Here is a 14,667-nt window from a genome sequence, read left to right on the forward strand (position 1 = left end):
TAAAGATAATTACTGAATTTTGCTCACTACCTACAGATTTTACACAACAGTCTCTGCCAGAATGCTACTAATAGAGCCTGTAAACTTAGCACACATCGATCACAAGGCAAGATCAGGATCTAGGCTACTAGTTGTGGCTTACCACCTCATTAATCAATTTCCTGTAGGAAAACCTTGCAGTTTATTTAATCTCATGTCCAAACAGATATGATTTTCCTGTTAGATGAGTTCTCTGCTCTTTCAGATAAGAGGCGTGCAAATGGAGATTCATGTCATTTTATAAACTCCATTGTAGACTGTTGATTTTCCTGTTTATATTTAATCAATTAATTGCGTCATCTTGTAATGAAAGAAAACAGTTTGAGTCCCTTTTTGATGTTTCAATGTCTGCAACCAACACTACTATTTTTTCAATACTGTGCTCTGGAGAAGCAGCCTATTACATCCATCAATAGTACAACACTCTAAAATGTAATGTAATAATGAAATTGCAGTGTTCTTATGCGTCATATATATATTCTACACTTAGGAATGTTCAAGTCATTCATGTCCAGCCACCTCCTCATTGCATACAGTGACCTTTTTTGCAGGCTGCAAACACTCAACGACCAGCATATATTGTTTGAAACACAGTAATTTAAAGTAAATTCTGTTTGAATTCGTTTGACAACTTCAAATTATCAAAGAAAACATGTACGGTATTAACAGTCTTGTTTTATGTGACTTCTGTGTCTTAGTTAGCTTTAGTTCCATTTAGGAAGACAACGACCAAGCCCCAGCTACTGTTGAATACAAACTAAATATATTAATAGTAGAAATGACATCAGCAGGGCTTACCTGAAGGGTGTTTGTAAAGAAATCATGGTAGAACATTGGCCAGTCCTGGCGACCAATGTCCACAATGACTTTGCAGAGTTTGTTACGGATGAAATAGGGCACTGATTTGTGCTGAGCAAGTAGGAGCTTGGGCAGACAGCTGCGAATCTCCATCTTGTCTTGTGAAGCAATGCCAATCCACATCTTGTTCACCAAGTTCTGAAAGTAAAGGGAAAATCGGCTGTCAAAGCTGTGTCTGAAAAAGGCTACAAATATTTTATACTGTACTCTAATCAGTTCTTTTAATTTATTAAGAAAAACATTTTACTGAAACACCTTTCACTATTAACGCAGTGCTACAAATACCCATCTCAGATATACATTAGTGAACCTGAAAGTATGTCATAAGAGGTCAAAGCATGCTTAACCTTTGTTTTGCAGAATTAAAGAAATGAGAAAAACAAAACAAAAACAAACTAATGCTCTTCACCACTTCATGAATTCAGGGCCTATAAAACCATACTTTTCTCTGTGTACCATCTTATTTTCAAATCATAAAAAGGTAAATGCTCCAGAGAGTACTATGATCTTAAAATATGTATATTTCACAAACAGAACTTACTTCAAATACTGTGAGGCTGTACATCATTACATACTCATTCTGAGTATTGGAAAGGAAGAACAAACAATGCCGCCATGCTCCAGTCTGCTGTGCAAAGTTATTCAGCAGCTCTTCTGCAGAAAAAAGGAAGTGGGCATGATCACTGACAGTCGATGCAGTACTTCACTTGCAAACAGCCAGAAAGTAATGCGTCACAACACAGGAAGTGCATAAAAACAGCAACATATAATACTTCTGGTAGAAACAAAATCATTTCAGCTCGCAATAAACACTGTACATTGTATTTGATGATCCAGCTATCTGCCAACTGTTCCACGCTATTTTTTAAATCAAAGAACAAAACGAGATTGGCAGATTGACATCTATTTCAGTTTGAGTAAAACATGCCTTCAAATTTGAGGTTAATATGATAAAACAACTAGTGGAAAAGGTTATCAAACAAATTTTTTCAGACTTAGTCACATTTTTACTTGTAATGTGTAGTGAGACCAAACTTACCTATTTCTCTCTTTCGCTCATTGGTCGTACAGCTGTGAAAGAACTCCGTCATAAGACTCTCCAGTGCACGCAGCGATCCCTCCTCTGAAGTCTAGGGCATAAGAACAGGTAAAATTAAGCACAACATGCACAACTAGACCATCTACTTGACAACCACTGAATGCCATGTTTCATCATTATCTACCCATAGGCAGGATAAAATTCAGTGTCATGCCATGCAGGAAGTATACTGCACAAGCCAAGGAGATGCTCAACTGCAAACCAGTTGTAAATCTTAACAAAGACTTGCTCACAAACATGAAACCTATCCTCATATTAAAGAGGCCAATACAATGCAATTTAAGTATGTTGTTTACATATCCCATTTTTAAAAATTGTATCATGTTGTTGTGCACCAATCTGTTAACAAAGAATGTCTAAATTATGTACTGGGTAATGAACATACAACCTTTTAGATGCATTTAAAGAGAACACCTTATGTAAGTTAGTGCTTGCAGGAGTATGTATCAGGCACTTAGTGAGCTGAAAACCGATATTGAGGTGTCCATACCTTCAAGTAGAATTGGTTATTGCACGTGTACCACTGGTGCCTCACATGAATATAAATCACATAATTTGGCAAGTCTGCAATTCACACTGGCATCTGACTTTTGAATCCAGTGCAACTTTGAGGATTGCATGAGACTTTCAGTTTTGGTCATATATATCCAAAATCAAGCTGTAATTAAACCAAATGAGCTGTTGACTGTTACACCACGCTTTGACAAGTGGAGGAAGTTGGGCCTTGTATAGCAAAAACCAGACAGCAAATCGAGACTTTAAAGAGCAGTTCCTACGGCAGGCGGGTCTGAACTCCTTAAATAAGCCACAACTTGCCGAGACTTAACGCTAGGTTACTCAAAGCAAATATTCGGTTTTGCAAGATGGGCGTCTTGTTCCGCGAAATGGCTTAAAGAGTTGTCACAACCCGTGAAATACCTGGCCTCTCACAAACCGTTATACGACTTAACAGACACAGATGATCGCTGTGCATACTATCATATGCTATTAGTAACGTACTATCATATGCTATTAGTAATGTGTAAAGAAGTTACTTCAGAGCTTCCTGTTCAAAGATAATTTACTAACGATAATCAAAAGCTTATGCACTACATTGGCCAACAGCAACTAAGACAGGAAGACAACGTGAATATCTAGATAATATGTGGTACATTATACTTACCATGTTTAGCTGGCTGAGATGCTTTCTTCAGTTTCCTTGGTCTCGGATTAAGTAGAGTAATAAGACAACATTAGCTACCCGGCTATCCAAATCTGTAGCTAACGTTAGCTGACGTGTTGCAGGCTAACGCAACCACAGAGGGGGCTCATCATGATCTGCTCGCCTACTTAGGTGGAGACTCCAAGGGAAATTAACATTACATAACAAAGCCAAAGGTTGGCGTCGCTTGCAATAACGTTAAACTGAGTTACTTTTACCGTGCTCGAATAAAACGCGTTTTCGATTATCGTTACCAAGTATAATGTTTTAGGCTTATCATCAAATCAGCTACCTCGGATTGGTAGGTCAACGCCATGGTTGTAGAGTTTAATTTGCTGTTAGGTTAAATACAGAAATCTCGTTTTATGGTACATCTAACACTTGCTACAACACTGGAGAAATCTGCAAAGTTTATTGCTTTCTGTGTCGAGCGTTTCGTGGCTAGGTTCTCCAGTTGCTAACGTTGCAGCGGATGGCTAACTTATTAGCTTTTCTTGAAGAATGAAGGCATAAAGCTAATTTTACTTAGCTAGCTGTCAAACGTTGACATGCTTCTAGGACTGTTGGTCACGACAACTTGTCTTTAGCGTTACTATTTGTAATTTAATATATGCTCACCTACGTTATTTATCTCACAAGTTTATAAAGACACACAAAACATATAATACTAAACGCGCTTATTCCTGTTCTTCTTTTTAGTGCTTGGGGCGGCCCAACAATACAGCCAGCCTGCTGGTTACAAGGTTTACTGCGCAACTTCCTCTTTTGCAATACAAAAACCAACCCCGTTAATTTGTGTCAAGGAAGTCGCAATAATAAAAGCACGATCAACACTTTTGAATATCACTAAGCATCGTGGCGCCAGTTAAACTTAAAAATAAGGAGCAAGAAGTTGCAATTGAAAGAAAATGAGCATACCTAAAAATAATTTACACGCTATATAATCTAAAGCATATAAATGCTCACAGGACCGCAGTATGTTGTCTTTCTCCTAGAAGACACCGGGACACAGACAAATAGACGTATATGGCTGACTGACAATGAAAGACGTTAGATAAAAGAAAAAAGGATACATAACACAAGACAGCATGAAAGAATATACATAATATAACGGCTGTTGCTCTCATAGGAACCATGCATATCTGCAAAAGTTTACATCAAACCTGATTTATTATCTGCAGGACTTTCCAAGTAGTTCCATTACACAGTTTGATGTCTGTACTGCTGGGGACATTTCTACATTGCAAAATTAAATGTTCAGCATATAGTGTATGAGAAAGAACAATTTATAGTCCATATATATATTAAAGCAATTTATACCTAGTACATGCTTGAATGGAGTAGGAAGAAGTCAGACTTGTCCAGTCCTACCCCATGAGATCATCTTACCATCATTGGTTTGGAAACAGTAAATGATTCACTTCTATCCACACAAGTATTATACAAAAAAAAAAAAAAAAAAATTATAACAGTGTTAACATTCTTACATAATTACATACTTAAATAATTATCTTCTGCACCACACAAGTAATATACTAAAGAATTATTACAAAGTGTTAACATTCATACACCACACCCACAATGTTCCATCTAATTAATCATTAAGCCTGTTCTTGCATATATCTTGATTGACACATACCTTTATATTTATGTTTAAACTCGTCAATTCTATTACTATTTTTTATGTCCACACTTAAATTATTCCATAGTTTTACCCCACTTATGGAAATACAAAATCTTTTTTTGGTTGTATGTATAGCATGAATTTTTAAATTTAACTGACCCCTTAAATTGTATCCCCCTTCCCTTTCATTAAATAGTTTTTGAATTCCACCAGGTAATAAATTGTTCCTGGCTTTATACAAAAACACAGCAGTCTTATATCCCACTAAATCAAAAAATTGTAACAATTTAGACTGTATGAAAGCTACATTGGTGTGATCCCTATACCCCATCTTATGCACAATTCTTATCGCTCTTTTTTGTAATATATACAATGGTTGAAGTGAGCTTCTGTATGTATTTCCCAAGTTTTCAACGCCATACTCTAAGTATGGTAAAATCAATGAAGAATACAAAACGTGTAGTGCTTTCCCGTCCAAAATATATCTAACCCTTGCCAATATCAATATATTTTTTGCTATTTTATGCTGAACATATCTGATATGAGATTTCCAGGAGAATTTGTCATCAACTATGACACCTAGAAATTTAATTTCATATACTCGTTCTATATTAGCTCCCCCAATTTTCAATTGAAGTTCATTATCTAGTCTACGATTCCCAAATACCATAAATTTAGTTTTATCCAAATTCAGAGATAGTATATTACTATCACACCATTTCTTTATCTTCTCAAGTTCCTGTGAAACCCGTCCAGAGAGTTGCTGTAGGTTTTCACCCAATGCCCATATGGTAGTGTCATCAGCAAACAAAACCACTTTCACTAAATCAGAAACCTTACATATATCATTAATGTATAGTATAAATAATTTAGGTCCCAAAACAGAACCCTAAGGCACTCCACATACAATGTCCAGCTCACTCGATTAGTATTCACCCAACTTCACAAATTGACGCCTCTGTGTCAAGTAACTTCTAATCCATTTCAGAACCATTCCCCTGATCCCATATTTTGCTAACTGATCCATTAATAGCTCATGATTGATTGTGTCAAATGCTTTTTTTCAGGAATTTCTGGTTAAAAAGTGTTTCAAACATTGCTGATAATGAAGAAAATCCACCCATCAAAACTGTAGAAGAGAGACTTCGTGCAAAAATTCTGTTTGTACTCACTCACAATTCAGTGCCACACTGGAGTGAAAAGGAACAAGTTATTATCCTTACACAGTTTATCAAAAATATCCTGCTGTAGTCAAAAGAATTTAGTTTTTAACTAATGTATTCAGACAGTCAGGTTAAGTAAAATGTTAACATTCTAGTGAAGGACATATATAAGCAACAAGTTAATGATATAATGGAGCTTCAAGTGTATCTCTGTTCCTTGGTTAGTTAAATGTAACATCACCATTTGTAACGGTGCACTTGTTATTTTTCAAGGTGTGTTGTCTTTGTGCTTGCATGCTATATGCCCAGGCTCTGTCTGCACCCTGGCCCTCAGTTCTGCAAGGTTTCCAATCAGGGAATGGAAAATGTCCAGCTACCACTAAGGCATCATCAGGAAGCTCAGCCTGGAGCTTCTCCTGCAATAATGAAAGCTAGGAACACATAAGCACAGTTAACCGTTACTCCAATACTTTTAACAGAAATGTACTAAAACTATGCATGTGAATGCAGCTGCACCTAAACCAGACAGATTCTTTTTTTTTTGCTTGTGTCTAGAATCTTAAAAAAAGTAGTCAAGTCATGGTACTCAAGTTCCTTTTAACAACTTGTAGCCACCTGTCTTAAAGAGTATAACAAACAGTTTAGGAACTGTTTTTCCATTAATACAAATTCTCTAAATGGAAGAACATTTAGGCAGGAAAATATTTTATAATTTTATTTTTTGCAACCTGGTAGACAGAGACAGGAATTTCTGTAGCACCTGCAGGTGGCCCAGTACAGCTCATAATTCCTGGGTTTCACCTTCACTTTTATTTTAATACTGCTTTAATATAGTTTGTCCTTGGCTGTAGGTTACATTAGGACAGTCTATTATTTCATGGTGTATAGATATCTGTTCACTGTGTAACTCACAACACTAGGAGCCAAAAAGACTGTGACGTTCTTGCATTCTGTCAAGTCAACCTGTGATGAGATATAATGCAGGATGTACACAGGTCAACTTTATCAACAACTCTGCTTCAAATAACAAAAATACAAAGATCTAATTGAAGGATTCTTGAAGTCTGTTATGATGTGAAATTCTCACTGAAGGGAAGACAATAAGTCGATATCTTCTGAGACACTGACTGTCTACAGACTATCAGAATAAGGTAAACCAGAAAAACTAGCAAAGGTTATGTGTATTAAGCATAAAGATATTTGTCAGCAATTTATATGGAAGGAGTCTGAGTGTGCCATTCATTCTCTCTATCTTCTTCTTCAGTAAGTGAAGACATTTCCACTGAAACTATCATATTACACAGGAGTGCCATAACACAAGAATCTAATGTCAAACCTTCCAGAGATCTTCTCGTCGGTATGACACTTTTCCATGATGGCCTGCTCTCCACACATGGAAGCGAGCCAGGCGAATAAGCCAGGGGTTGAGCTCAAAACCAACAGCAGGAGTGAAACCGTGCCGAAAAGCTTCCAAGACCTTAAGAATTAAAATTTATTAAGTCAAAACCCATTGGTCAGCAGTGAAAGACAATGGATCCAAAATATGTCGCTCATACTTACAATGCGGCCATCTCCAGATCCCAAATCCACAAGGCCTCCTTTTCGACCTCTCAGTAATATCATTACATTATCTACTTGACCTTTGCTGGCAGGAATGTAGGGGACCTGGAAGTAATTTTAAAAAAGCTTCTGATAAGAGGACGTTTCTCAAACCTTTGTAGTAGTACAATTGGTAGAAGCCTTTACAGCAATAGTTATTCAGTGTTATGAAGATCTAGACCATACAGTACCTGTAGCCTCAAAGGAACCTTTCGGAAACCTGGTTGGAGGATTCCCACCCACATAGCATATACAGCAAGCCCAGTGCCAGCAGCTATCTGAGCGACACCCCAGCCACCAAGGTTTCTGGTTTTGAGCTCAGCAAGGACTTCATCTGGTGTGTCGTCAACCATTCTTGCATGAAATATGTGTAAGGTCTATGTAAAGTGTAATATTAGATAATACTGACAAGAGTACGAGTTATAAACCACTAATGGGGATATTGTAAACCAGTTGTAACACTTTATCTTTATACTGTATGAAATAGTAGGTTCAGTAGTTGAAAACAAGACGGTGCGGAGCCTTGAAATGCCAAATATCTATTCTCTTTCTATATACAGCTATGTGGCCCACATCCTGGTGATGTAGACATACCGCCTACAAATTAATGCCGTATGCTTATTATTGATTTGGTTTGTTATTTTGAACTATAGCTTCGACTCTGACATGTAATTTACGTTTCTACGTCTTCTTTTTTGTATCTAGCTACGTTGTCTAACTGGAAATATAGCTATCGATCCACCCATTCATATCTTTCAGATATAACACAACACTGTCACACACACATAAAACAGCAATACTTGTATTAGAATAATTAACAAAAATACCTAAGCTCTACGTTTAAGCACGGGGGACACATTACCCTGTAGGACCAGTCCCTATTTAAAAGTATTCCGTAAATCCGAGCGCTAACTTACATGAGTTCCGGAAATGTGACGCCGAGATGTCCATCAAAAAAGTTAGTAGATTACGATTTAGTTCTACTACTCACTTCCTGACACTATTATGGATAGTAGTTTACTACTGTGCTATTTGTTTTGATTTGATTTATTCATTCAAGCATGTAAAACAGTTGATATGTCAACACATGCAATTTCACACATATCCAACAATAATAATCCAAAATCAATTTACTTATACCTAGTACATGCTTGAACGGAGTAGGAAGAAGTCAGACTTATCCAGTCCTACCCCATGACATCATCTTACAACTTTTAAGTCCTAAGCAATATCTCTACATAAATAATTATCCTCTACACCACACAATATACTACAGAATTATTAGTGTTAACATTCTACATAATTACATTCATAAATAATTATCTTCTACGCCACACAAGTAATATACTAAAGAATTATAAGAATGTTTTAGACTACTAAGATAATGTTTTATACTTTGAAAGTTTGCGTATAAACTTCTGCTATTAAAGTGAATTAGTGATAATTTGTTTTCAGTCTTGACATTGCTGTTAAACTGCTCATCCGTGCAATACTTGCAGTTATTTTCAGAGTTCTTAAAGTTTTTTTCAGGGTCAAAATCTTCGTCCGGTTCATGATAATGTTGTTTGGTGTCTCCAATTGTGTTCAATTCCAGATCCAGTCCCTCGAAAACTATTAACTTCTGTAACAAATCACTTGCCTCATTCCACTCATTGACCCCTGTAATTATTTTCCTGTATGTCTTGGCTATTGTTAGAAATATAATTAGAAGAAGAAAATAAACAAGGGAATCAGTTGTTTGTTATGAACTTTTATTTGTTAAAGAACATATATAAAAATAATTTATCATCATTTACATCCACTGTAATTTATTTTGTTGCAAAAAGATATTTCAAACACCATCTATATAGTCAAATTTGATCTTAGAAAATGTGTTAGTCTTAGTAACATGCAATATTAGTACTCTTACCATGAAAGTCATTTTTAAAGACCAAAACCCAACTTGTACAAACAGAAAGTCATGTCTATATCTGAGTGGCCTCTGAAGACTTTTAAAAGGAAGTGTCCCTGTCAGTCACTGCTGGCATCATCACTGATGATCCCTCGCAGGTTTGCCCAGTCTGTTGCTCTTCTGTGCACTCTGGGTGTATTGTTTTCCTGATCACTATCAGAGCTGGAGTTCAGAGTGTGTTGATATTTAGACAGTGGAGGGTCATCTGGTTTCTGCCATGCTAAGGCTGCTCTGCGTTTTGGACGACCTGAAAGAGGTATTCACGTTAGTAGGTCACAATCAATCAATTTATTTTGCATGTGCAGTAAAATGACAACCACGGGCGACTCAAACGCTACAAAATTAGAGACATGGTTTGTGAATAACATTATTGCAGCTGCATTCTGCACTTCTTCACCCAACCAGGTTATCAACGACTCGACACCTACTGTATACTTACTATTACGTTATTGTATGCAACAGGTTTGATACAATAAGTTTCCCACTGGAGAAACCAGCAAATTTATTTGAATTATTCGCTGGTACAACATAATGACACAAAGTCTTAAATGAAAAGGCATTTTACAATTATGTTCATACATATCACATTAACAAAACTTGAAACGCACAAAGTAACATTTGCTACAACCACGAAAAGAGACAAAAAGATACCTTGTGTGGCAATGATGTTGCTGACATCAAGATCAGCTAGTTCCCGATCCTCTTCTCTCTTCATTCTGACTTTTTTACATTTCTGTAAAGATGGCTTACCTGTGTGAAACCACATTCATGTTATTAACTTTAACCCATGCTTCCTTCACTTCATCAAATTGTGTCAGTTGTAAAGAAAATGTTTCTTTTTACAGTGTTTGCAAATGACATATGTCACACTGCACATCTACAAACTTACAGTGTACTGAAGGCTTTTCTTTTGTTTTAGGATTATCTACAGCCTTCACACTGAACCAAAAACATCCCTTTCACTTGCTTACCACTTGGTATCAACAGAGAATCAAGCTATTTGTGAGACAAAAACCTATGACAGTATTCTCACTGACCATGGACACCGAGAGCTTCAAGCTCCTTCTTCAGAACAGCCACCTTGGAGTTAACAGAGCCACAGCCATCGAAGAGTTTCTTGTAATTCTGCCTCACACCACAGAGAGCAATGTAGCGTTTGAGCTTCACAATTGCTTTGTCGTCACCCTGCAGGATGAAACCAACATTAAGATGTGCTGTGAAGAAAACATTCGACTTTATACCTCATCTTTACTTCATAATAACTCAAAACATTTGTATGTTTCAAAACTTCATCTTTGCTTTCTACCATTCATCTTGCAGGTTGCATTTTGACTGCACTCAACACACTGAGGGTAGTTAAAGTCATTTTGCTGCACCATTACTTAATGTGAAGAGTCAGGGTAAAGGCTTTTACCATTTACAAACAAAATATTTAAGCTACTCCTTAGTCATTTGTAAAATACTGCAACGAGAACCACCCAGTTTAGATTTTTTGAATACTCTTAAACCATACTGCACATCATGATGTGCAGTGCAAAGTGCAATGATGCTCAATTTTTTGGTATCTGCCCATATTTAAATTAAAATCATTTAACTTTATTTGAGATCACATGACCCCACAAAAAAACAAGCACCATAAATATCACACATCACATCAAAATACCACTGACTGAAAGCAAAAATCAAGTGACTTTTTTCTTTTTCAAAGCAACATTTGGATATTGAGGATTTAATAAAAATCTTTCTTCACAAATCTGGATCCTTCTGATTCATAACATCACTCATGTGCTCACCTGTTGATTTCTGGTGCTATCCTCTGTTTTCATGCTTTTCTTCTTTTTATTTTTTGCTCTTCTATCCTGTTCATCCGCCAAAGAGGGGAGTGATGATGATGAAGAATCTGAATCTGGGTTGTTAATCGTCTTCTGCTTGGACACCTTTTCTTTAGCATAACAGAAAGTTGTATCAAGTCATATGAAAAAAAAAAATCATGACAATAGAAATGAATAAACACATATGGGATAAGTATTACATTTGCATAGTCACCTTTTTCATCGTCATCACTGGACTCATTACTGTTGATTTTGTCACTCCTTTCTGACTGGTGATCTGTTTCATTTTCATCCTCTTCATCACTCTGGCGTGTTTTCTTTCCTTTACTTGTATTGCTGCTTATTGTCGCCCCATCGTTTGAGGAGGTTACCTTCTGTCTCATCGTTTCTGCTGGACTGCCACCACTGCTACTCTCATCTGTAGACTCATCACTGTTCGTCTGCTGTTTACTGCTGACATTTGTCTTTTGCTGTAATTTTTCCAACTCTTGCTCTTCATCCTCAGATCCTCCAGATTTAATTTGATCCTCCTCTTCACTGTCCTTACTTCCTGTTTTGCATTCTTCTTTTTCCTCCGATTCTGTCATTTACCACACAAGAAAAGACATTTCATGGTTCACACAAGAGCAACAAAACTCACCAAATAATTAACAAACCTCATTGGAGACAATGCAAACAATGTCAAGTAAATGTAGGTACTAGTATGTAAGAGTATTTGGAATGGCAATGGCCTTTTTGGTGCAATACCTGACCTGCCTGCACTGTGGCCACAGGCAAATAGTTTCTACTACTGTCTTTTGAAGTAACCCACATACATTATACTCAGGCATGTTGTAATACAATAAACCTTATAAATCACTTCAAAAATATACTTTACTGAGACCAAGGTAAAAAAAAAAGTACAATTAAAGCTGTCTGCATACTTAATGACAACTTCCACTGCAACATAATTATGTACACGTGTCTGTGGGCCTTTAATAAAAACATGCATATACTGAATAATGTTCAATTGCTGAGATATATGCTAGTTTTTATCCATGTCCTACTTTTAATAATAACTGTGGATGTTTCACAGTTACATGCATCTAAATACATTTGAAAGAAAGAAAAGTTAAAACCTACCTGATGATGAGTTTGACTGACAGCGGGATTTCTTTGCCATGGATTGATCTTCACTTATCACTTCAACATTTTCCTCTTCTCTCTTTCTTTTGTTTTGTGGCTTCTTGGGCTCCAGCTTGCTTCCATTTTTGTCATTGTCCTAGCAGGACAAAAAACTGACGATCATCTATTATTTTGCCCACCCATTTAATTAATGAAGATAGACTAAATAATAGAAACAGAGGATTTGTGGAAGGATTGATGTATTAGACTGCACTAATTTTAGTTGGGTATATGGGACAAACTGCCAATTGAGTGTATATAAGGTTTAAAGGAAGACTTTAGATACCTGCATTTTCATCAGTTCCTCTTCAACCACCTGTTTCATGTAATTTCTGGCATCTGGACTTAATGATTCACGCCCCACATGTGCCAAATATCGCTTTTTCAAAATTCCTAATGTCAGTTTGCTGGAATAAAGAGAAGATGAAGGTGTGTGAGGGAAGAGGCAGTTTACTGTAATATTGTAATTACCTTAAGCCTTTGTGTTTTGTAGTCCAGGCTGAGAATACATCTTTACATAGTAACATTTTGCATACCCACATTATATTAGATGAGTAATTTATAAATTAGACAAAACACTGTACATCTTTAGGACGGACTGACTGTGAAATGCAAAATTTAGAGGTAATAAAGCAGTGGCTCAAGGTTAGCAGCAGTTAACTACACACACACACACACACACACACACACACACACACACACGGGGCGTGTTCTTGTACTCGGTCCAAACAACACGTGTTCAAATAAATCGTGAAGGCTTCCACCGTACCTCAGGTCGGGCTCATCACGGAGTTGACCACACACAAACTTGCGGAGCCGTGTTGTCTCTTTCTCCGACACCATCATTTCTGACTGTGGTGGCGGTGGTTTCTTTTTGGCGCTGGTGGGAAGCATTGCTTGCAACAGGATGTGACGTCAGACAGTTGCCGTGTCCTTTCAAAGTACAACATATAAAACCGCTTAATTATAAGAAAGCTGTAAAACAGGCTACGCAAGGTCGGAATAACAAGTTATCTTGGTGAAAAGAAAATCCATTTAGAAAAAGGTTAAAATGAGGACCTAAAATTTAATTTATAATTTCAATTGCTCAGACACAACGTATACTAATGTTAAGAAGAATTCCTCAAGTCTTAATAAACTAAATTCAGTGATTTCATCCAAGGCGGTGGTGGACTCAGATACAGCTGACTGAGTTTCCCACCAATGATATAATCCCTTAAAGATCTCATCAAGTCAGTCTCAACTCTCAGGACAAAACAAGTAGGTGTCTATGGATCAATTATGATTCCATTTACCTCACCACCTTGTTTTCTCCAACTTCTTAAGACTGGCAATCTGAGTAAAAAAACGCCACTCAATCATATGTACAAAGAAATAAAGATTTAATGACGTGGACAGAAGTGGATACCTGACATTTCTGAAGAGATGTGGATTCAAATCGTGGTGCAGAGGCATCAATTTAGAAAGAACAGGAGAAACAAAAAAAATCTACTCATTGGAACCATGGCCCTGAATCTAGATGTGCTCACCGAGGACAAGAAATGTAGGCTTGTTAGTTTAAAAATGTAATACTCAAATACAGATGAGTGGAAGTGAGATGTGTGCTGCTTCTTTGAGCCTCCACTATTAAGGGCACAATGCATTAACTGAGTTTTATAGGCCTTTATACAGTTAGGTCTACTATGTGCATCCTTATCTTGAACTGTGATAGTCAGCTTGCTCTGCATCACCAAATCTACCCCTTAAACGTGTCAAAATCAATTGTACAGTATGTGTCTTAGTAGAATAATAATGGCATTATATGTCAGCTGATTCACAAAACGATCCTTGTCTGGTTTTGGAAACTGACCAACCATGGCACACAGCTCCAACTCAGTAGGGGTCCCTTTTACAGTTTAATAGGCTATTTTAGTTACAACAAAATGGAAACTGGTTTTGACTATTAAAACAGACGGTTTCTCATTGACATGTGATAGTAAAGTGGCAATTAGAAAATAGGTAAAATCACGACTTAGGTTTTGCTCCATATAATAAGGTAAAGTAATACTGAAGAGCATCCAAGAACAAATGACACTATTAAGCATCATTACATTCAGGTCCGGCCCGTGTCATAGGCAGTATAGGCAAATGCTAAGGG

General features: G+C 36.9%; 3 protein-coding genes across 4 annotated transcripts in view; all 3 read right to left on the reverse strand.

The window, feature by feature from the left end:
• Positions 1-3,987, reverse strand: part of xpo6 (exportin 6) — a 15,290-nt gene extending 11,303 nt beyond the window's left edge. The window contains exons 1-4 of the mRNA XM_020597826.1: positions 3,159-3,987; positions 1,937-2,027; positions 1,439-1,551; positions 838-1,035 (exon numbers count right to left, since the gene is read on the reverse strand). Coding sequence (XP_020453482.1) covers positions 838-1,035; positions 1,439-1,551; positions 1,937-2,027; positions 3,159-3,161 — 405 coding nt within the window. The 5' untranslated portion in view covers positions 3,162-3,987. The remainder of the gene's footprint in view (positions 1-837; positions 1,036-1,438; positions 1,552-1,936; positions 2,028-3,158) is intronic.
• Positions 3,988-5,762: 1,775 nt separating this feature from the next.
• On the reverse strand, positions 5,763-8,537 carry antkmt (adenine nucleotide translocase lysine methyltransferase). Of its 2 annotated transcripts, XM_020597762.1 has the most exons (5): positions 7,775-8,537; positions 7,545-7,649; positions 7,321-7,461; positions 6,897-6,947; positions 5,763-6,415 (listed from the first exon to the last, which is right to left on the reverse strand). In XM_020597762.1, the coding sequence occupies exons 1-5, from the start codon at positions 7,934-7,936 to the stop codon at positions 6,206-6,208; spliced, it is 669 nt and encodes a 222-aa protein (XP_020453418.1). In that variant the 5' UTR covers positions 7,937-8,537; the 3' UTR covers positions 5,763-6,205. The 2 variants fall into 2 exon arrangements, with proteins under 2 accessions (XP_020453418.1, XP_020453419.1); XM_020597763.1 differs by lacking the exon at positions 6,897-6,947 and having other exon boundaries at positions 7,775-8,535.
• Positions 8,538-9,365: 828 nt separating this feature from the next.
• On the reverse strand, positions 9,366-13,455 carry hirip3 (HIRA interacting protein 3). Its single transcript, XM_020597859.1, has 8 exons — positions 13,300-13,455; positions 12,817-12,937; positions 12,489-12,627; positions 11,581-11,946; positions 11,328-11,476; positions 10,572-10,719; positions 10,186-10,284; positions 9,366-9,781 (listed from the first exon to the last, which is right to left on the reverse strand). The coding sequence occupies exons 1-8, from the start codon at positions 13,422-13,424 to the stop codon at positions 9,594-9,596; spliced, it is 1,335 nt and encodes a 444-aa protein (XP_020453515.1). The 5' UTR covers positions 13,425-13,455; the 3' UTR covers positions 9,366-9,593.
• Positions 13,456-14,667: the final 1,212 nt, after the last annotated feature.

The sequence above is a fragment of the Monopterus albus genome, unplaced genomic scaffold, assembly GCF_001952655.1.
Source record: "Monopterus albus unplaced genomic scaffold, M_albus_1.0 scaffold35.1, whole genome shotgun sequence".
In the NCBI taxonomy this organism is placed as follows: Eukaryota; Metazoa; Chordata; class Actinopteri; order Synbranchiformes; family Synbranchidae; genus Monopterus; species Monopterus albus.

Bases quoted from the DNA above. Each gene is read 5' to 3' on its own strand.
- antkmt (XM_020597762.1), bottom strand. From the start codon at position 7,936: ATGGTTGACGACACACCAGATGAAGTCCTTGCTGAGCTCAAAACCAGA. The intron at 6,948-7,320 runs GTTTGACATTAG...ATCTCATCACAG, and splicing joins GACGAGAAGATCTCTGGAAG to GTTGACTTGACAGAATGCAA. The intron at 6,416-6,896 runs GTGAGTTACACA...ATGTGTTCCTAG, and splicing joins TCTTTTTGGCTCCTAGTGTT to CTTTCATTATTGCAGGAGAA.
- hirip3 (XM_020597859.1), bottom strand. From the start codon at position 13,424: ATGCTTCCCACCAGCGCCAAAAAGAAACCACCGCCACCACAGTCAGAA. The intron at 12,628-12,816 runs GTATCTAAAGTC...TTGTCCTGCTAG, and splicing joins AGGAACTGATGAAAATGCAG to GACAATGACAAAAATGGAAG. The intron at 10,720-11,327 runs GTGAGCACATGA...TTCATCCTGCAG, and splicing joins ATAGCACCAGAAATCAACAG to GGTGACGACAAAGCAATTGT.